Source organism: Pan paniscus, chromosome 6, assembly GCF_029289425.2.
Source record: "Pan paniscus chromosome 6, NHGRI_mPanPan1-v2.0_pri, whole genome shotgun sequence".
Taxonomy (NCBI): domain Eukaryota; kingdom Metazoa; phylum Chordata; class Mammalia; order Primates; family Hominidae; genus Pan; species Pan paniscus.
In genome coordinates, this window is record NC_073255.2 from 88,913,854 (window position 1) to 88,935,223 (window position 21,370).

The 21,370-nt window shown below is 45.5% G+C and overlaps 1 protein-coding gene across 2 annotated transcripts; it reads right to left on the bottom strand.

Annotated features, from left to right (window-relative positions):
- Positions 1-1,601: 1,601 nt before the first annotated feature.
- LOC117977794 (putative speedy protein E21) lies at positions 1,602-21,363 on the bottom strand. 2 transcript variants are annotated; one of them, XM_055115102.3, is made up of 8 exons: positions 12,174-21,363; positions 11,015-11,233; positions 9,472-9,699; positions 8,384-8,442; positions 7,076-7,161; positions 4,717-5,035; positions 4,490-4,594; positions 1,602-3,636 (listed from the first exon to the last, which is right to left on the bottom strand). In XM_055115102.3, exons 1-7 carry the CDS (start codon positions 12,331-12,333, stop codon positions 4,535-4,537), a joined length of 1,131 nt encoding a protein of 376 aa, XP_054971077.1. In that variant the 5' UTR covers positions 12,334-21,363; the 3' UTR covers positions 1,602-3,636; positions 4,490-4,534. The 2 variants fall into 2 exon arrangements, with proteins under 2 accessions (XP_054971077.1, XP_054971078.1); XM_055115103.3 differs by lacking the exon at positions 1,602-3,636 and having other exon boundaries at positions 4,218-4,594.
- Positions 21,364-21,370: the final 7 nt, after the last annotated feature.

Below are 21,370 nucleotides of genomic sequence, written 5' to 3' on the forward strand. Positions count from 1 at the left end.
CCATGGGCATGGACCACAGAGATTGCATCTTGTGAGTCTGTAGAAATGGTCAAGGCCTTGTCCTCTCTTAGGTCCAGAGGTCAGGTTAATGCAGATTTTCCCGGCCATCTGTGCTGAAGTCCCTGTGGGGAGGCTCCTGGCTGGTTTCCTGTAGGTAGACAGCTACGCGTCCTGCCCTTCATTGGCTTCTTTTCATGAAGCTCCTGCCATCTACAAAACATGTCTCCCTTCTTGAATCACATCTCTGTTATTGAAACTCTAGAAGTCGACCGGGCATGGTGGCTATGCCTATAATCCCAGCATTTTGGGATTGCAAGGCGGGTGGATCACCTGAGGTCAGGAGTTCAAGACCAGCCTGGCCAACATGGCGAAACCCCGTCTCTAATACAAATACAAAAATTAGCCAAGCATGGTGGCCACTGTACTCCAGCCTGGGAGACAGAGCAAGACTCCGTCTCAAAAAAAAAAAAAAGAGAAAGAAAGTATCATGCTTTTCTGCATTCTGTGAATTGTTTTAGTGAGTTATCGAACTTGAGGGCATGGTGGGAACCTCCAAATTTGCAGCCAGTTGGTGAGAAGTACATGTGGTCTGAGGACACCCAAGCCTGCAGGTGTGTCTAAAGCGAGGGCAGCCTAGTGGGGGCTGGTGGCCTTAACCTGTGGCATTTGAGGTAACATCCGGGAGTTGACATCAGAATTGCATCACATAGGCTGGGTGCGGCGGCTCACGCCTGTAATCCTAGCACTTTGGGAGGCCAAGGCGGGCAGATCACGAGGTCAGGAGATCGAGACCATCCTGGCTAACACAGTGAAACCCCGTCTCTACTGAAAATACAAAAAATTAGCCAGGCATGGTGGCGGGCGCCTGTAGTCCCAGCTACTCGGGAGGCTGAGGCAGGAGAATGGCGTGAACCCAGGAGGCGGAACTTGCATTGAGCCAAGATCACGCCACCGCACTCCAGCCTGGGTGACAGAGCGAGACTCCATCCCCCTTCCCCCCCAGAAAAAAAGATAAAAAACAGAATTGTGTCACACAGGCCAGATGCAGTGGCTCATGCTTATAATCCCAGCAATTTGAAAGGCAAGGTAACAGGATCGCTTGAGCTTGAGTCTGAGGCCGCAGTGAGCTATGACCACACCACTGCACCTCAGTCTGGGTGACAGCGCAAGACCCCAACTCCAAAAAGAAAAGAGAAAAATCACAAAGAATTGCATGGCAGAGTGCCTGTCTTTCACAGCTTTAACTGCTGCAGGAACTTTCTTTTTTTTTTTTTTGAGAGGGGGTGAGGAGACACAATCTCTGCTAGTGATTCTCCTGCCTCAGCCTCCCAAATAGCTGGGATTATAGGCGTGCACCACCACGCCTGCCTAATTTTTGTATTTTTAGTAGAGACAGGGTTTCTCCATGTTGGCCAGGCTGGTCTCAAACTCCTGCTGGGATCATGGACGTGAGCCACCACGCCCGGCCACCTTTAGAGTTTTCTTACCACCTGGTTTTCCTCTCTCAATATCTTTCTCTCATTTCCTGCCTTAAAACTCTAGCTTGGCATCTGGGCGCAGTAGCTCATGCCTGTAATCCCAGCACTTTGGGAGACCGAGGTGGGTGGATCACTTGAAGTCAGGAGTTCGAGACCAGCCTGGCCAACATGGTGAAACCTTGTCTCTACTATTTTTACAAAAGTTAGTCGGATGTACAGACGGGTGTCTGTAGTCCCAGCTACTTGGGAGGCTGAGGCAGGATAATTTGTTTGTACCCAGAGGTGAAAGTTGCAGGGAGCCGAGGTTGTGCCACTGCACTCCAGCCTGGGAGACAGAGCAAGACTCTGTCTCCAAAACAAACAAACAAACAAAAAACCCTGTAGCTTGGGATCAGCCTTCTCTTCTATTGTTTTTCTTTAAAAAATAAAAATTAAAAATAGATGTAGATGCTATGTTGCTGAGGCTGGCCTCAAACTCCTGGCTTCAGGTGATCCTCCCGCCATGACCTGCAAAACTGCAGGGATTGTAGGTGTGAGCACTGCACCCAGCCTTATGGTTTTTTCTACATAAAAAACAGCACAGGATTATCTTCCAGAGCTAATAAATATGTTCAAATAACCACAACCCCATTAAGGAAAAATGTCACTGGGCAGCAAATAATCAATCCAGACCAATATGATCACAATTGCTGTGAAGGTGAGAAAAGTTCATTTTTATTATGTTTCCCCAAGAGACGCACTCTATTGTTCTCTTGAAAACACACAGCTCGTGTCCTCCTTTAGAACACACATCCTCTTTAACATACAAACATGCCAAAACAAGATAAAAAATTACATCTGAATTCTCACATTTCAAACATATATGAAATATCAAATAAAAATTTATTTTTACAAGAATTTAGGGGAACTACCACATAGCTATAAATGTAATATATATGTTAACTAAGTATCATAGATAAAAACCATGCTCCCTTCAGCAGCACGTGTAATAATAGATACAAAGATTGAAAGGTAAAAGATTTAGGATGAAAAGAATCCTCTCTTAAAAAGGAAAACAAAATTATATGTATGTGTATACAACAGTTATAACACCCATCACACAGCTTTATAGAAACAGCATCTATTCAAAAATACCAGTATTTCCAAAATATTTAAAATAATATTGAAAGTAATAATATTTAAATAAATATATTTAATAAATATTTCAATAAATAAAATAATATTTAAATAATTCTATATCCATGTTTTTCAAAATAAACCAATAAAATAGATAGTATATATTAGACGTGTTAGTATATATATCTGAGACATGTTAAAAATCACAACTGAATTCTCACAATTCAGTCACAAACCTAAACAGCAAATAAAAATTTCTATCACCAGAATTATGTTTTTTTCTGGTGGGGAACTACCAATAGCTATAAATAGAAGAGATTATTATGGAAGTATCATAGATAAAAAGAGTGCTCACTTCAGGAGCACATATAATAATACAGAAACAAATTTAAAGATAATAAAATATTTAGGATAAAAAGAATTGTCTCTTAAAAATGAAAAGAAAATTATCTTTATGTATATATAACAACTATAACTCTCATCAAAAAACTACAGGAACAGCATGTTTTCAAAAGTACAACAATTTCCAAACTATTTGAAATAAATCTATGAATAATTCAATGGCCAACATTTCCCAAACAAACCAATAAAATGCAGAGTGTGCATGAAGCTATCTGTTACAATCTGTGGCACTGATATTTCACAAAAGAATTCTGTGCCAATCTGAGCCCCTGCATTGTGCCTTCAAATGCTCCTGGACTGTGGCAATCAAGTCCGTAAGAAAGAGGACCTCCAGGTTCCGCCCCAGGGAGGTTGGAATTCAGCAATATAAAAAGGGTGGTGGTACCGCAGGAAAGGGTGGAACTGGAAACACTCCTGGTTTCTTACTTTTCTCCAAGGACTCCTAGAAGGACCCCACCCCCCTCCCCCCACCCCTGCTCCTAGGAGGACAACGTGATCACTGTATTCAGCTCCATCAAGAATGGTCCAGGTTCTTCTAGATGATGTGCACAAATGGTTCCTCTCCTCCTTCCTGGTGTCTGCCATTAGCATTGGAATAAAGTTCCTGCTGAAAATCCACATCTCCCCTGGGTCCGGTGTTCTGGAAGTGAGAGAGACAATGTCACACTTCAAGGAGGCAGCTCTCTAGACAGGAAGGTTATTCACGTCCCATGTCAAGTCTAGAGTTCAGAGCAATTGAGAAATGCAATTTTATCTGCTGCCTTTCATTCTATACCCTGCTTCTGAACCATCGTGTTCAACTGTGAAACTCACACTTTGGTGACCACGACTCCAAAACTCACTTAATACACCCAAGGTCAGCCCCAGTGATCTGCTTCATAGCAAGGACTTTGGGTGGGTCTGCCCAGGGAGTAGGGCACCCTCAGAGAATGTGGCTTTGGACTTCATCACAGCTGGGGCCTTTTGTGTCACTTAAGATCCAGACTTGTAACCATGCTAGATGTGTTTGTAATGTGACAACATCAGGAACCACGAGTCCAGAAGCCTAATCCTTAATCCTACCTCCTCATGATGAAGTCTCATGCTCTGTGCTCAATGTGGTTAGCTGCACAAGAGGTAAACCAAAGCTTCACTGAACCCTCGACCCAAATCGGTAACTCAAGTGCGTCAATCATAATGAACCTCCCCAAACTCAGTATTTATGATTATTTTTGAGGCAGGGTCTCACTCTGTCGCCCAGACTGGAGTGCAGTGGCAGGATCAGGGCTCCGTGCGGCCCCGACCTTCCAGGCTCCAGCGATCCTCCCGCCTCAGCCTCCTGAGTAGTTGGGAGTAGAGATGCGTCCCACATCGCCTGGCTAATTTTTGTATTTTTGTGGAGAGGGGATCTCGCCACGTTGCCCAGGCTTGAAGCCGGATCAAGCAATTGGGTTCTTCGGATGTCCGAAATAGACCCCAATATTCTGCCTTTACCCCGGAGGATGCAGATGTACCTTCTCTCAGGCCGATGACCTCAGGCCTCCACGGTCCCTGGAGCTCTAGGAAAGGCGAGCGCGATCTCGCGCCCACACCCAGTGCTCTGGGTCATAAGCCTGGATCTGGAAAAACAAAGGCCCTTTGAGAAGACGGGGACTCGCCAGGTTACCCCTCTCTCCCCTCATCCATCCTCCAGCCCACCCAATTCCTCCCCACCTCCTCCACCTCCCCAGGCCCCACTCACCTCCTCCAACTCCTCCGGGGAAACCCAAGCCCTGCCGCTCATGGAACAGAAGAAGTGGAACCGACGTTTCTGGAACAGGACTATCTGAGAGCGGTTCTTCCTGGCCCTCGGGTTCATGCAACGGCGTAACTGGAACCGACGCTTACGGAGCAAGGGTATGCGAGAGCGGTTCTTCCTGGCCCTCGGGTTCATGGAACGGCCTAACTGGAACCAACGCTTACGGAGCAAGGGTATGCGAGAGCGGGTCTTCCCATACAGGAAGTGGAAGATGTTTTCTTTGGAGTCCTCATCGTCCTCCTCCATGTCATTGGCCAGGTAGCTGAGGACAGAAATCAGGTTGCTGCTCAGGGGCACCACCAGGAGAGGCCTCCGGCTGAGGTCAGCTTCCCAGAGAGGAAGGTAAGGGACCGTCCCTAGCTCAGGACTGGCACCCACCCTGCAGAGAGCCATGCCTTCCTCAGGAGGGCTCTGCTGGACAGAGACCGATCAAGGGCGTCTCCCACTCCTTCAGGATGGAGACAAAAACCCAACTGGTGGCTGAGAGTGGTGGCTTATGCCTGGAATCCCAGCACATTGGGAGGCCAAAGCAGGAGGATCACTTGAGGCCAGGAGTTTGAGACGGGCCTGGGCAACATAGCAAGACCCTCGTCTCTATTAAAAATAGAAGAAATATGCCAGACGCGGTGGCTCATGCCTGTAATCCCAGCACTTTAGAAGGCTGAAGCAGGTGGATCGCTTGAGACCAGGAGTTGGAGACCAGCCTGGTCAACACGGAGAAACCCCATCTCTACTAAAAATACAAAAATCAGCCTGGTGCGGTGGCACACCCGTTAGGCCTAGCTACTCAGGAGGCTGAAGCATAAGAATTGTGTGAACCCAGGAGGCGGAGGTTGCAGTGAGTTGAGATTGGGCCACTCCATTCCAGCCTGAGAGGCAAAGCAAGACTCTGTCTCAAGAAACAAACAAACAAACAAACAAACTGTCCAGGTGTGGTGGCACAGCCCTGTAGTCGGAGCTAATAAAGAAGCTGAGGTGGGAGGATCGCTTGAGCCCAGGATATGGAGGCTGCGGTGAGCTATGATCTCACCACTGCACTCCAGCTTGGGGGACAGGGCAAGTCTGTCTCAAAAAAATAAAAGCAATTGAATACATTGATATTTTGCCAGGACCCTGCCTTCTACAGGCATCTAGTCTAATGGGACTGGGAGTAATCAAGGCAGATGACCTAATCCCAGTGTCCAGGATGTAACTAGAGAGCTACGGGCATGCAGAAGTTGGAAGATGAGGGAAGGCATCACAGAGGCTGTGGGGTGAACTGACTTCAAGGAATGGGTCCTTCCCTTCAGAGCCACATGTGTGCGGGACACCCAGACAGAAAACACAAACACAAAGTCGAGTGGAGGGCATTTGGAAGGAGCAGTGAAGCCGAGCCAGGAAATACCAAGATGGCGAGCCAGTGTGCTTGTAGAGATTGTAGAGAGGGTAGAATTGACACTGTGGACCCTGGCCTCGATAGAGAAAGGCATCAGCTAAGGAAGTTGTTCAGGTGGGCAGTGAGGTTGTCGTGCTTTGGAAAGATGTTCAGGCTGCACTAGGAAGCCCCCTGGCTTGGGGAGAGACTCCAGGAGACCCCAGCGGGGAGCATTTGACAGTGGATTCGAGTGATGCGAGGGGGACCTGAACTGTGGCCTCTGTCATGGGAACCCAGAGGAGGTCGATGGCGTTTGTGGTTGATGTGGGAAGGAGAGAGAGAGAAGAACCAGAAACGTCTGCTTGCTGGAGGAAGTGGCATGTCCGCTCCTCCACTCCTTTTCTTTTCCCCTTAGGAGCGGTTTATGGTTCCTTTTGTTTTATTCTTTTATTTGTACACTGGCATTGGAGTTTGTTTTTTTGGCTTTTTTTTTTTTTTGAGAAAAAGTCTCACTCTGTCACCCAGGCTGGAGTGCAGTGGCTCGACCTTAGCTTACTGCAACCTCCACCTCCTGGGTTCAAAGGGTTCTCTTGCCTCAGCCTCCCGAGTAGCTGGGATTACAGATGCACTCCACCATGCCCAGCTAATTTTTCTATTTTTAGTAGAGACGGGGTTTGGCCATGTTGGCCAGGCTGGTCTCGAACTGCTGACCTCAGGTGATCCGCCTGCCTCGGCCTCCCAAAGCGCTGGGATTACAGGCATATGCCACTGTGCCCAGCCTGAGTTTCTGTTTAGAAACAACAGTCTATGATAGTATAATCCTCTCTTTTTTGTACACAGAGTAAAGAGGACAAATAGGTGAAAGAATAAATGAAAGGCTGGAATCCCACTTCCCCCGCTGTCCCAGGGCATTGGATATTGACGGATAGGAGGCAGCAAACCACTCACAGAGCCAGGAAGAAATGAATGCGTTGGTATAGCCAGGAGGGGAAGCCGGCCCGGCTGAAATACGCTATGACCATAGCCAGGAGATACTGATGGAGAGAAAGGAACACAGAGAGGGGGAGGTCACATCTTGGAAGAGGAAGATTGTGGAGAGGGGGAATGAGGGTCTGGGGAGGGGCTGCCCATCAGAGAAGGGACCTCAGTGTTGGGGTGACTGTACTCATTTGGAAATTGCGGGATGGAGGGGTATTCGAAGGTCGGATGCAAACCCAAGAAGCCAGAGGAAGGGTTTTGGGTGATGCTCCCAGGATGGTGGGCTCCGATGGTATCTTTGGTGGGGGTGTGTCTAGGTCGGCTGGTGTCAGGAGGGTCATTTGTGTGCCAGGCAGAGAACTGTCCCAAAGAGCTGAGAGTAGAGGGGCCAGGAGCTTCAGGGCTGTGGCCAGACTGTGGCCCAGAGCTCAGATCCCAAAGGACCCATAGGAGAGGCAGGGGCCACTCATTCACTCTGCAAGAGACCAGCAGAATCCTGAGGGAGATGCTGACAAGTCATAAAAAGACCAAGAATAGCCAGGAGTGGCGGCTCAAGCCTGTGATCCCAGTACTTTGAGAGGTGGAGACAGGAGGATCATGTGAGCCCAACAGTTGGAGAACAACCTGGGCAACATAGTGAGACCCTGTTTCTACAAACATTTCAAAAATTAGTTGAGCATGGTGGCATGTGCCTACTCCGAGCTCCTCAGGAGGCTGAGGAAAGAAGATTGCTTGAGCCCAGGAATTAGAGGCTGCAATGAGCTATGATCATGCCACTGCACTCCATCCTGGGGAGCAGAGCTAGACTCTGTCTCACAAAAAAAAAATTTGTGGGTGCCAAGACTCAAGACTGTGGGAGCTGGTCGGGCACAGTGGCTGACGTCTATAATCTCAGCACTTTGGGAGGCCAAGGCGGGTGGATCGCCTGAGGTCAGGTGTTCAGGACCAACCTGGCCAACATGGCAAAACCCCGTTTCTACTAAAAACACAAAAATTAGCCAGGCGTGGTGGTTCATGTCTGTAATCCCAGCTGCTTGGAGGCTGAGGCAGGAGAATCGCTTGAACCTGGGAGGCATCGGCTGCAGTGAGTCAAGATCGAGACACTGCCCTCCAGCCTGGGCAACAGAGCAAGACTCTGTCTCACAAAAAAAAAAAAAAAAAAAAAGACTGTAGGAGCATCTGGTGGGAGGTGGTGGAGGGAGAACTGTGGGTTTGGAAGCTGCGCCGTCCCCCAGCCATGCGTTGGAACAGGAACAGTTACATGGAGAACAACCTTACCTTGTCCGACACCCTCAGATCTTTGTCCCAGGCCAGGAATCTTTTAATGACAGGATCCTCTGTGATTAGAGAGCAGATGTCAGTGTGAGAAGCAGGACAGGGTTTCCGTGGGAGCAGCAGGGCAGCGAGGAGAAGTGTGCCTCCCGGGGGGAAGTCTCAGGATTGTGGCCGCGGGTGAGGTGGATGGGAGAGGGGAGAATGACTTTCACTGGGCAAGGGAGAGAGGCTCCTGCTCTGAGACTCCCCTGAGAAGAGGCCAAAGGAGGCCCTGGGTGTGAGAATCTACAGGATGTAGAGCTGGGAATCAGCCAGGACCCCCTCCAGCAGACACGGAGGGACCACTGCAGAGTCATAAAGGAATTCCCATCATTTCCTCATGAGACAGTCACATCAGGGTGTGACCATGGCCTTGGTATCCCCCACTATGGATGGAGACACTTAGGTTTAGAAAAGTCAGTAAGAGACATTAAATTTCAGAGGGCACAGCTGAAACCACTTTCTTTGTTTATTGATTTTGTTTTTCTTGGATTTTTATTTTTATTTATGTATTAATTTATTTTGAGACAGAGTCTTGCTCTGTGGGCCAGGCTGGAATGCAGTGGCCTGATCTTGGCTCGCTGCAACCTCTGCCTCCCGGGTTTAAGCGATTCTCCTGTCTCAGCCTCCCGAGTAGCTGGGATTACATGCATGAGCTACTGTGCCCAGCCTTGGTTTTTCTTTTGAGACAGGGTTTTGCTCTGTCACCCAGGCTGGAGTGCAGTGGTGTAGTCATAGCTCACTGCAGCCTCAAAGTCCTGAGTTCAAGCAATCATCTTGCCTCAGCCTCCCAACGTGCTGGGATCTCAGGCGGGAGCCACCGCGCCTGGCCCGAAACCAAGCTTTCTTATCCCAAGCGCTGACCTTTATCAAGTTGACCTAATCCTTTATCATCTCCTAAGTGTCCCTCATGAGTGATCACTTCACATTCCTCCCACATGGAGAGCTCACCCACTGGGGCATATTTTTCCCATTGGAAAAGTGTGGTTATTGGAAGTTTCCTGTTTTTGGAAAGAACAGGATTGGAGGTGCTCTCTGGGGTGTCTTCCTACCAAGCAGCCTGTTGAAGGCCTCGTGGTGCTCAGGGAGCACGAGCGACACTCGCCGTCGCTTCAGCTTCATCTTGAGGCCACACAGCATCTCCGCCACCCAGATCTCCTCAGGCTCAGGGGCGAGCACCTTCCGTAGCTCCTCCTCCGACTCCTCAGATTCGTCCCACCACTCCATCTTCCTTTTCCAGCAAAAGGACCTATGCGGGGGGCTGGGATCTACCCCAGGGGCTGAGTAAAGAAACCAGGCCACGGTGTAATGCTTCTGCAGTTGATCACACTAGAGCCCGACCCAAAACCCCAAACCACTCTCCATCCTCCCCAGCCTCGCAGACTGCTGGCTTCTCCAAGCCATCTTTCCTTCTGTCTGTCTCCTCTGCTGAGCTCCATGTGCCGCTCCTTCTCCTCCCCATTCTCCCGTTTCTCTGTCCTCAGAACACTTCCTCATATCCTTCCCTGGTCCCTGGCTCTCTGAGTCCCTTTTTTTTTTTTTTTTTTTTGTTGTTGTTGTTGTTGTTGTTGAGAAACAGTCTTCCTTTGTGGCGTAGGCTGGAGTGTAGTGGTGCGATCTTGGCTCACTGCAACCTCTGCCTCCTGGGTTCCAGTGATTCTCCTGCCTAAGCCTCCCAAGTAGCTGGGATTACAGGTGCCCACCAGAACGCCCAGCTCATTTTTGTGCTTCTAGAAGAGACAGGGTTTCACCATGTTGGCCAGGCTGGTCTCCAGCTCCTGGCCTCAAGTGATCTGCCTGCCTGGCCTCCCAAAGTGCTGGGATTACAGGTGTGAGCCACTGCACCCTGCCTCAGTACCTCCATTCTTCCCACACACCCTCCTCACATGCTCCTTCCTGACTTCTGGGCCCTTCCTTCCTTCTTTTTTTTTTTTTTTTTTGAGACAGCGTCTTACTCTCTCACCCAGAATGGAATGCAGTGGCGCTAACTTGGCTCAAAGCAACCTCTTCCACCTGGGTTCAAGCGATTATCCTGTCTCAGCCTCCTGAGTAGCTGGGATAACAGGCATGCCTGGCTAATTTTTGTATTGTTAGTATAAATGAGGTTTCGCTATATTGGTCTGGTTGGTCTCGAACAACTGACCTCAAGTGATCCACCCATCTCAGCCTCCCAAAGTAGTGGGATTACAGGCATGAGCTACCACACGCGGCCTTCGTTTTTCTTTTGACACAGGGTTTTGCTCTGTCACCCAGGCTGGAGTGCAGTGGTGCAGTCATAGCTCACTGCAGCCTCAAAGTCCTGAGTTCAAGCAATCCTCTTGCCTCAGCCTCCCAACGTGCTAGGATCTCAGGCGTGAGCCACTGCACCTGGCCCGAAACCAAGCTTTCTCATCCCAAGCGCCAAACTTTATCAAGTCTAGCCTAGTCCTCTATCGTCTCCTAAGTGTCCCTCATGAGTGATCACTTCTGAGTCCTCCTGCGTGGAGAGCTCACCCACTGGGGGCGTATCTTTCCCATTGGAAAAGTGTGGTTATTGGAAGTTTCCTCTTTTTAGAAAGAACAGGATTGGAGGTGCTCTCTGGGGTGTCCTCCTACCAAGCTGACTGTTGAAGTCCTTGTGGTGCTCAGGGAGGAAGGGTGACACTTGCTGTTGCTTCAGCTTCATCGTGAGCCCACACATCGTCTCCACTACCCAGGTCTCCTCAGGCTCAGGGGCGAGCTCCTTCTCCGGCTCCTCCGCAGATTCATCTGACCACTCCCTCTTCCTTTTCCAGCCAAGGGACCTACATGGGGGGCTGGGATCTACCCCAGGGGCTGAGTAAAGAAACCAGGCCACCGTGTAATGCTTCTGCATCTGATCACCTTAGACCCCGACCCAAAACCCCAAACCACTCTCCATCCTCCCCAGACTTGCAGACTGCTTTCTTCTCTAAGCCATCTTTCTGAGTTTCTCCTCTGCTCAACCCCATGTGCCGCTCCTTCCCCTCCCCATTCTTCTCTCTCTCTGTCCTCCGAACACTGCTTCATGTCCTTCCCTGGTCCCTGGCTCTCTGAGTCCCTCCTTTTTTGTTTTGTTTTGTTTTGACACAGAATCTTGCTTTGTCACCCAGGCTGGCGTGTAGTGGTGCAATCTCAGCTCACCGCAACATCCATCTCCTGGATTCCATTTATTCTTCTGCCTCAGCCTCTCAGGTAGCTGGGATTACAGGTGCCTGCCATAATGCCCAGCTCAATTTTGTACTTTTAGTAGAGACAGGGTTTCACCATGTTGGCCAGGCTGGTCTCAAACTCCTGGCCTCAAGTGATCCGCCTGCCTTGGCCTCCCAAAGTTCTGGGATTACAGGTGTGAGCCACCGCACCCAGCCTGAATTTCTCCATTCTTCCCACACAGCCTCCTCAGGTTCTCCTTCCTGACCGCTGACCCTTCTTTTCTTTTCTTTTTTCTGGAGTGCAGTAGTGTGATCTCAGCTCACTGCAACCTCTTCCTCCCAGTCTCAAGTGATTCTCCTGTCTCAGCCTCCTGAGTAGCTGGGATTACAGGTGTGCACCACTACCACTTGGCTAATTTTTATACTTTTAGTAGAGATGAGGTTTCACCATATTGGCCAGGCTGGCCTTCAACTCCTGACCTCAGGTGATCCACCCACCTTGGCCTCCCAAAGTGCTGGGGTTACAGGCATGAGCCACCGCACCCGGCCCCCTTCCTTCGTCTTAGTCAATCCTATCCCACCTCTTCTTCCACCAGTCCCCTCACCTGATGGTCCCAACGCTTCATCATCCACCACCTCCTGGAGGGGGTACCCCGAGGTGCTCTGCTGGGGACTCTGCTCATTCTGGGGGTGCGGTTGATGGCTGGTCATGATCTTTGCCGTAATCTGTCCCCTCTTACGGAACCTAGTCTCCGTTCTGTCCATGGCCTTCTTCTGGACACTGCTCGGATCCAGAAGAGTATGTTATCAATTCTCAAGCCTAGGAGAAGTCAGGAGTGGAGAACAGCTCTGAGAAGATACTGTTGTCCAACTGATCTCCAGGCACCACGGAGTCCGGTCCCTCCAATCAGGAAGGTCGGAATCTCTGATGTCATGGCTCATGCCAACCTGGCAACCAGTTTGAAAAAAAACACTTGTAACTGCCATTCTGATCTCTTGTCCTGGAGATCCTGGGTGAATGGTATCTCCTGCCACTGTCCCAACCTCAGACCATTGTCCAAAAGCATCTTCAGGGACTCCACATCCCTCTGTTCCCTGTCCCAGCAGAGGCTTTGTCCTCTCCACTCAAAGCCTGAAGCATGTTGGGGTCTCTTCGTCTCTGTACATGCCCATTTCAGAGTCCAGTCTGGTGGGAGAGGGAACAGAGTGGGAAAGAAAACTAGGGTAAGCAGAAACGATGAAACCTTATAAGAGTGAGATTATCATGTACAAGAGTGAGATTATCATGTACAAGAGTGAGATTATCATGTACAAGAGTGAGATTATCATGTACAAGAGTGAGATTATCATGTACAAGAGATCCCAGGAATACTGACTTGATGAAAAAGTCACATGAGAGCACTCAGTTTGGCAGAGCTTTTCTGCCGAATGTTTACTCACATTCACTGTCCGAGATTCTGTACTGGGGGTACACACGTCCTCTGCCCTAAGGCAATTTTGAGTCCAAGAGACATTTTGAGGCCTAAAAATCATAGGAAACTGCCCCTGAGCTCACACATATTTCCAATGGTGTCCCCAATTTCAGGGAATCCATGGATTACCTAAGCCAGACCCTCCAGTTCGGCTAAGAAACTCTAGTCTGTATATCAAGTTTTGTATCATATGTATTGCTCTGAACTCAGAAATTTCCCTTCCATTTATGGATTCTATGAATAAAATATCACATGTACAAAAAGACTAAGTCAAAAATTTCAGCTGTGCACAGTGGCTCATGCTTGTAATCCCAGCACTTTGGGTGGCCAAGGGAGGAAGATTGCCTGAGGCCAGCAGTTCAAGACCAGTATAGGCAACATAGCAAGAGCCCATCTCTAAAAAAACCAAACCAAACCAAATTACCCAGGTGTGGTGGCTGGCACCTGTGTTCCAACTACTTGGGAGACTCATGTGACAGGAAGATCACTTGAGCCCAGGAGTTAGAAGCTGCAGTGAGCCATGATCTTGCCCCTGCACTCCAGTCTGGGCAACACAGCAAGATATTGTGTCAAAAAAAATTTTTTTAATAAAAAATAAAAGAGTTACATGACATTCAGAGACCATCCAAAAAACCTGTGGGTTCCCGGCTGGGCTCAGTGGCTCACGCCTGTAATCCCAGCACTTTGGGAGGCCAAAGTGGGTGGATCACTTGAGGTCAGGAGTTTGAGACCAGCCTGGACAACATGGTGAAACCCCATCTCTACTAAAAATACAAAAAATTAGCCAGGCATGGTGGTGGATGCCTGTAATCGCAGCTACTCAGGAGAGGGCGCTGGAGAATCACTTGAACTCATAGTGCGCAGGTTGCAGGGAGCCAAGATTGCACCATTGTGCTCCAGCCTGGGCAACAAGAGCAAAACTCCATCTCAAAAAAAATAAAGAACCCGCGAGTGAGTTCCCACACGTTTTCCTAATGGGCTGCTGTTTTCCTAGGAGTCTCGCGCTCATAGAAAAGGCACAAACTGAAAGAGGAAGCAGATCCCATTGCTGTGGAAGTCCCATTGTTAGGAAGCTCTGCTTTTCTGGAGTTCAAATTCGCATTCATGACGCTTTAAACCGTCAGAGCTGGGTGGGTCCTCCTACAACAAAATAGTTTGCTCTCTCTCTCCTAGTTAACAGGCTTTCAAATATTAGAAGATCAATGTTCTGACCCCATTAAAATTTCTCTTTTGTGGAATGAAAAGCTCTGATTTAACTCATCTTCAAGCCTGGTTTGCATATTTCTCTCTCTTCCGGCCACCTTGTCTAGACACACTACAGTGAGGCCGTGCCCATCGTAAATGTTATTGATACATTGTCAAAAAATTGGCAAACCAGGTGCGGTGGCTCATGCCTGTAATCCTACCACTTTAAGAAGCAGAGGCAGACAGATCACCAGAGGTCAGAAGTTCGAGACCAGCCTGTCCAACATGTTTAAATCCGTCTCTACTAAAAATACAGAAAAAATGAGCTGGGCGTGGGGGTGTACATCTGTAATCCCAGCTACTTGGGAGGCTGAGGCAGGAGAATCGCTTGAACCTGGAAGGCGGAGGTTGCAGTGAGCCGAGATTGCATCACTGCAGTCCAGCCTGGGTGACAGAGCGAGACACCATCGCAAAAAAAAAAAAAAAAAAAAGGCTAAAATACTTTTCTTTTCTTTTCTTGGAGACAGAGTCTCACTCTGTCGCCCAGGCTGGCACGTTTATGGCTCACTGCAGCCTCAAACTCCTGTGCTCAAGTGATCCTCCCACTTCAGCCTCCCAAGTAGCTGGGAGTATAGTCATATGCCACAATGCCCAGCGGATTTTTTAATTTTTAGTAGAGACAGGTTTCTCTATGTTGCCCAGGCTGGTCTTGAACTGGGCTCAAGTGATCCTCTTCTTTAACCTCCCAGTGTTGGGATTATAGGCATGAGCCACCACGGCTGGCCTAGAATACTTTTCTAAAGATAAATTTCTATTCTCTATTTGTTTATGTAATTCATGCAGGAAAGACAGTTTCTAAAATATTGAGTAGGCTTTTAAGCAGGAGGGTATTTTGTTTTGTTACCATCATGAGCTCATGGGTTTAAACAGATAGTAAATATTTCAGTACATAGAAGTTGTGATTCTTTTTGAAAATTAAGTGGTTCCATCTTTGGCCAGACAGAATCCCTTTAAGTTGGTTTCTGAGTCGTTTTGAAATATATTTGATATATATGATAGGAAATATATACATATATGTTTTTAATAGCAAATATATACATATATATTTGATAGCATTATTTTCTATTTAGCATTTTATTTTGAAATCATTTCAGATTTTCAGAAAAATTGCAAGGATTTTACAAAGAAATCCCAGATACTTCCTTTTGTTCAGATACTTCATTCTTAACATTTTCCCACATTAATCATTTATATGCCTATATACGTATGTGTATATATATATTTATATATATATATATATTCTGAACTATTTGAGAGTGGGTATAATGTGTCATGCCTCTTTACCCTATAAAGTTTTAGATTATAGCTCATAAAATCAAGAATATTCTATTAAATATCCATAGCACAGTAATTGAATTCAGGAAATTTATCATTGATTTAATACTTTTATCTAAACTATAGTTCATTTTCCAGTTTTGCCAATTTCCCAATAATTTCCTTTATAGCAATTTTTAATTTTTGGTAGAAGATTCAGTCTAGGACTGTTAATTGCCTTTAGTTTTCATGCTTTTTAAGTCTGTTTAATACGGATTTGTTCCTCAGTGCCATTATAACATTTGAAGAATACAGGCCAGTGATTTTATAGAAGTCTTTAAATTTAGGTTTCCCTGATCTTTCTTCATGATTAGATTTAGACTGTGAATTTTTGTCTGGAATGCTACATGGAACCTCTTAAATTTATGGCTCAGAACAGGATCTGTCTTGGGAAAATCCTGTGCATGCCTGAGAAGATGGCTTGTTCTGCTCTGGTTGGGTGGAGTGTTTGATAAGTGTTAATGAGATCAAGTTGGTTGGTTGTGTTGTTCAGGTGTACTATATCCTTGTGGATTGTGTGCCCACTTGTATCAATTGTGGGGGAGAGGGGATTGAAATCTGCTGCAGTTGTGGTTCTGTTTCTCTTTGCAATTTTACCACTTTTTGTTTTATGTGTTATGTTAGATACATAAATGTTCAAGGTTATTACGTCCTGTTGATTAATTAACCACTTTGTAAAATGGCCTTCCTTATCCCTGCTAATATTCCAGGCTGTGAAATGTACTTTGTTATTTATGTAGCATTCTTTTGAGTAATACATGCATGGTATATCTTATTCCATCCTTTTACTTTTAACCTATTTGCATCTTTATATCTAAAGTATTATTTCTTACAGGCAGCAAAATTTGGATCTTGCTTGTTTTCATCAGTCTATTTCTGTCTCATAATTGGGGATGTATAAACCATTTACATGTAATGTGATTATTGATAAAACGAGTTAGGTTATAGTCCGTTGTCTTTGCTTTCTTTTAGTCTCATCTTCTTTGTTTCTTTTTAAAATGTCTCTGTTTGTCTTCCTTCCTTTTGATTAGTTGAGAATTTTTTATGATTCTACTTTATATCTTTTGTTGGCTTTTTAGCTATCACACTGTTTTGTTATTTTAGTGAGTTAGAATTTATAGTATGCAAGTTTAATTGTCATAGTTTATTCTTAAGTAATATCCATTTTTCTTAGAATAAGAGAAACTTACAATAGGACACTTCCATTTCTCTCCTCTTGGTCTTTACACCGTTGTTCATTTTATTTTTACAGGTGGTATCAGTGCCACACACCATCTACTACGTTGTTGTTAATTAAACTGTATTTATTTATTTATTTATTTATTTATTTATTTATTTATTTTGAGACAGGGTCTCACTCTGTCCCCCAGGCTGGAGTGCAGGGGTGCTATCTTGGCCCACTGCAACCTCTGTCTCCCGGGTTCAAGTGATTCTCCTGCCTCAGCCTCCTGGGTAGCTGGGATTACAGACACCCACCATCACACCCGGCTAATTTTTGTATTTTTAGTAGAGACGAGGTTTTGCCATGTTGGCCAGGCTGGTCTCGAACTCCTGACCTCAGGTCACCCATCTGCCTCAGCCACCCAAAGTGCTGGGATTACAAGTGTGAGCCACCACACTTGGCCCAGGTATCTTTTAAAGAGATTTAAGTAATGAGAGAAAATACACAGTTACCATTTCTGGTACTCTTCATTCCTTTGTGTAAATCTAAATTTTTATTTGCTGTCATTTTACTTCTGCCTGAAGGACTTTCTTTAACATTTCTTCTAGTTGATGATGAATTATTATATGTCTGCAAATGTCTTCATTGTGTGTTTGCTTTTAAAGTTGTTTTTGCTGGATTTTTCTCCACAGTGCTTTAAATATGTTTCTCTGTTGTCTTCCTGCTTACATTTTTTTCTAAGAGAAATCTGATCTCATACTCATGTTTGTTCCCCTATATATAACATGTCTTTTTTTCTTCCCCCCTTATTGTTTTAAACTTTTTATCACTAGTTTTGGACAATTTGATTGCAATATGTCATGGTATCTTTTTTTCATGTTTCTGTTTTGGGGATCATTGAACTTCTTGGATCTTGGGTTTGTAGTGTCATCACTTGGGGAACATTTTTATCATTATCTCTTCATGTACCCGCCACCTCCCCTCCATTGATTCTTGTTGCCTGTATATTAGGCCACTTGAAATTTTCCCACAGCACACTGTTGCTCTTTATTTGCTTTTAATTCTTTTTTCTCTGTTTCATTTTATGTAACTTCTGTTGCTGTCTTTATATTCACTAATCTCTTTTTTCCACGATGCTGTTCATCTTTTCCAGTATAATTTTCATCTCAGATATTGTACTATCTGTAGAAGGTTAGCGTGGGTCTTTTTTACATCTTGCCTGTCTTGATTTTTTTGAACATTTGGAATAGAACGATGAACTCTCTCAGTGCTCTGTGCCGGTTGTGAACTCTGTGTCAATTCTGGGCCAGTTTTGATGGACTGATTCTTTTCTTCCTTATGGGTTGTAATTTCCTGCCCATTTTCCCATCCCACAACTCTTTCTCGTCACATCTGCCTCGGTTCTTCTTCCCTGCTCCATGGCCTGGAAACGCTCAAGGCAGAAGTTGATAGGTTCACCTTGTTTATTTCCCATCACTCATAGATAACTCTACTGCCTGATAATCAGTGCCTTGAAAACCACTGCTTCAGCCCAGGCGTGGTGGCTCATACCTGTAATCACAGCAACAACAACAACAAGGCTAAGGCGGGCGGATCACGAGGTCAGGAGTTCAAGACCAGCCTCGCCAACATGGTGAAACCCCATCTCTACTAAAAATATAAAAATTAGCCGGGCATGCTGGTGCACGCCTGTAATCCCAGCTACTGGGGAGGCTGAGGCAGAAGAATTGCTGGAACCCGGGAGACAGAGGTTGCAATGAGCCAAGATTGTGCCATTGCACCCCAGCCTGGAAGACAAGAGCGAGACTTCATCTCAAAAAACAAAAAACAAAAACAAAAACAAAAAAACAAATCATTGCTTCATATATGTTCTTGTTTTATTTTTCTTTCTGTTTTTGATTTTGTTGTTCTTTGGTGTGTGCTGTTTCAGGTTGGAGGGTATATCCAGTACTTGTTAATTTATCACACCTGAGGGCAGAGGTCCTCATGTCTCTGTCTATATGTTTTTTCTAATATATATATATTTTTCTTTGTAGAGACAGGGTCTTGCTATGTTGCCAAGGCTGGTCTCAAGCTCCTGGCCTCAAGCAATCCTTCTGCCTCAGCTTTCCAGAGTGCTGGGATTACAGGCATGAGCCACCACACCTGGCCTGGATCCAGTTTTATCCATGTCCAAATTTTTTTTTCCCTGAGCTGTTTTTGATTTTCTTCCACCTCATATGAACTGTAGTGTCAGCTTATCTAGTTCCAGGAAAAAGCTTTTTGGTATTTTTATTGGGATTGCATATTTATAAAGTAATTTAGGGAAACTGGTATCTCTGTATTATTAAGTTGACCTTAATACTACAACTAATTTTGTTGTTGTTTTTGGATTTTTAGTAGAGATGGGGTTTCACCATGTTGACCAGGCTGGTCTTGAACTCCTGACCTCAGGTGATCTGCCCACCTCGGCCTTCCAAAGTGTTGGGATTACAGGCGTGAGCCACCGTGCCCAAGCACTTTTACTTTTTCTTAGTTATATTCCTCTAATTGTTTTCTCTTCTCTAATTGTAGATAATGAGCATTTTATTAATACCTTGTTCTTGATCTTAGTGGGAAGATACGTAGTTTTTCCCTGTTAAGTAAAATCCTGACTTTCGGACCGAGAAGACTGAGGCATAAGAGTATGTGTGTGTGTGTGTGTGTGTGTGTGTGTGTATACACGCAAACTGTATATATGTGCTTGTGTGTAATTGAAATACATATGTCACATATCATATGTACTATGGCATATTAGGGTGTAATATTTATATTTGTGTATATAATATTGATGTTAATGAAGTATCCATCAGTTTCTATTTTCTTTAGTTTGTTTTTTTAAATCAGCTTTTTCTGTCAAGCTTTTTCAAGTATCTTCATGGATACAAGATTTTTCTTCTTTGCTGTGTTATAGTGGCTTATCATATTAATAGATTTCCAAATATTAAAGTAGTCTATATTATTGGAATAAGTCCTATTTGTCTGTTGTATATTATGTTTTTAATCTGGTACTGGATTTTGTTTGGTTATGTTTCATTTTGGGTATTTGTATTGATGTAAGTGGCATTGACATGTAATTTTATGTTATTTATTAGTCGATCAGTCTTCTAACCCCTACCACCGCCTTGCCTTCTGGACTAACTTAACCCAGAAAGTTATTACTCTCTCTCGGTGATTTTATCAGCTCCTGTGGCCTGCCTGTGGATAAGCTTGGATGTTCTGCTTTAGTTTCTCAGCCCACCAGCCTAGCGGCTCTGCCTCTGCTATCTCTTGGGATCTACATGGTCCTAGCTGTATCACTGGGTTTGAACCCCTTGTTGACATGTTCTTTATACATAACAGGATAATGCAACATGCTTACTGGGCACTTCCTTTTTCTAAACTGCAAGTTTGGGCGGGGTATGCTGGCTCAAGCCTGTAATCCCAATACTTTGGGAGGCCAAGGCAGGTGGATTGCTGGAGCCCAGGAGCTTTGCATTTTTCTGTTTTTTTTTTTTCTTGAGACAAGATCTCGCTCTGTTGCCTAGGCTGGAGTGCAGTGTTGCATTCACAGCTCACTGTAGCCTTGACCTCCCAGGCTCAAGCCATCCTCCTGCCTTAGCCTCCCAAGTAGCTGGAACTACAGGCATGTGCCATGATGCCCAGCCAATTTTTAAAAAAAATTTTATTTTTAGCAGAGATAAGGTTCTTACTATGTTGCCCAACCTGGTCTCGAACTCCTGAGCTCAAACGATCTTCCCATCTCGGCCTCCCAAAGTGCTAGGATTATAGGCATGAGCCACCATGCCCAGCCCCAACCTCTTAAAAATTGAAGCTGCTTCATGTTTGCCATTGGTACTTTTACACCTCATCATGTTCTTCTTCCCCTTCATCCCATAGAATACACAATTCATCTTTAAGGACTTCAAGTTAACTGAGTCTGTGAAGCCTAATCTGATGGCATAAAGTTAAAATAATTTGATCCTCTTTTGTTAAATCATTCTGCACCTTGTCTGCATTACTCTAAAAGCAGCTTTGGGCATTCATTCATTTAACGAATATTTATTGCTGTGAGATTGAGATGTTTGAGATAAAACTCAGCCATGCAGATAGCCAGAGGCCACTGGCTATGAGAATAAAAAAGACAAAAGAACAAGGAGCTGAAACTAGGTGAGAGCCCCAGAGCAGTGAGTTAGGAAGAAGAAGACCAGGAACTGAGTGGTGGGCACTCCAACATGAAGAGGTCCCGGAGAAGGGGAGGGCCTGGCAGCGAAGAAGACTAAAAGAAGTGACAAGGAGTAAAATGCTTGTGTTTGTTTACATGTTTATCTCCTTATTAGGTTGTCTGCTTTCTGAGAGCAGGCATGGTGTTTCACTCATCTCATATCCCCAAAACTCAGTTCAGTTGCAAAATAGGAGTTCAGTTGTGTTTTGGGTTTTTATTTTTGTGGGGTAATATATATTTTATATATATATATCCCCAAAGGATATATGTTTCCTGTATGATTTCCAATATGATTTCCCTTCCATAATCTGTAACATAAAATAAGGTATACAATGTTCATGGTTAACTTTACGAGTGAACTTTGTAAAATGATAACCCCCTATCCCT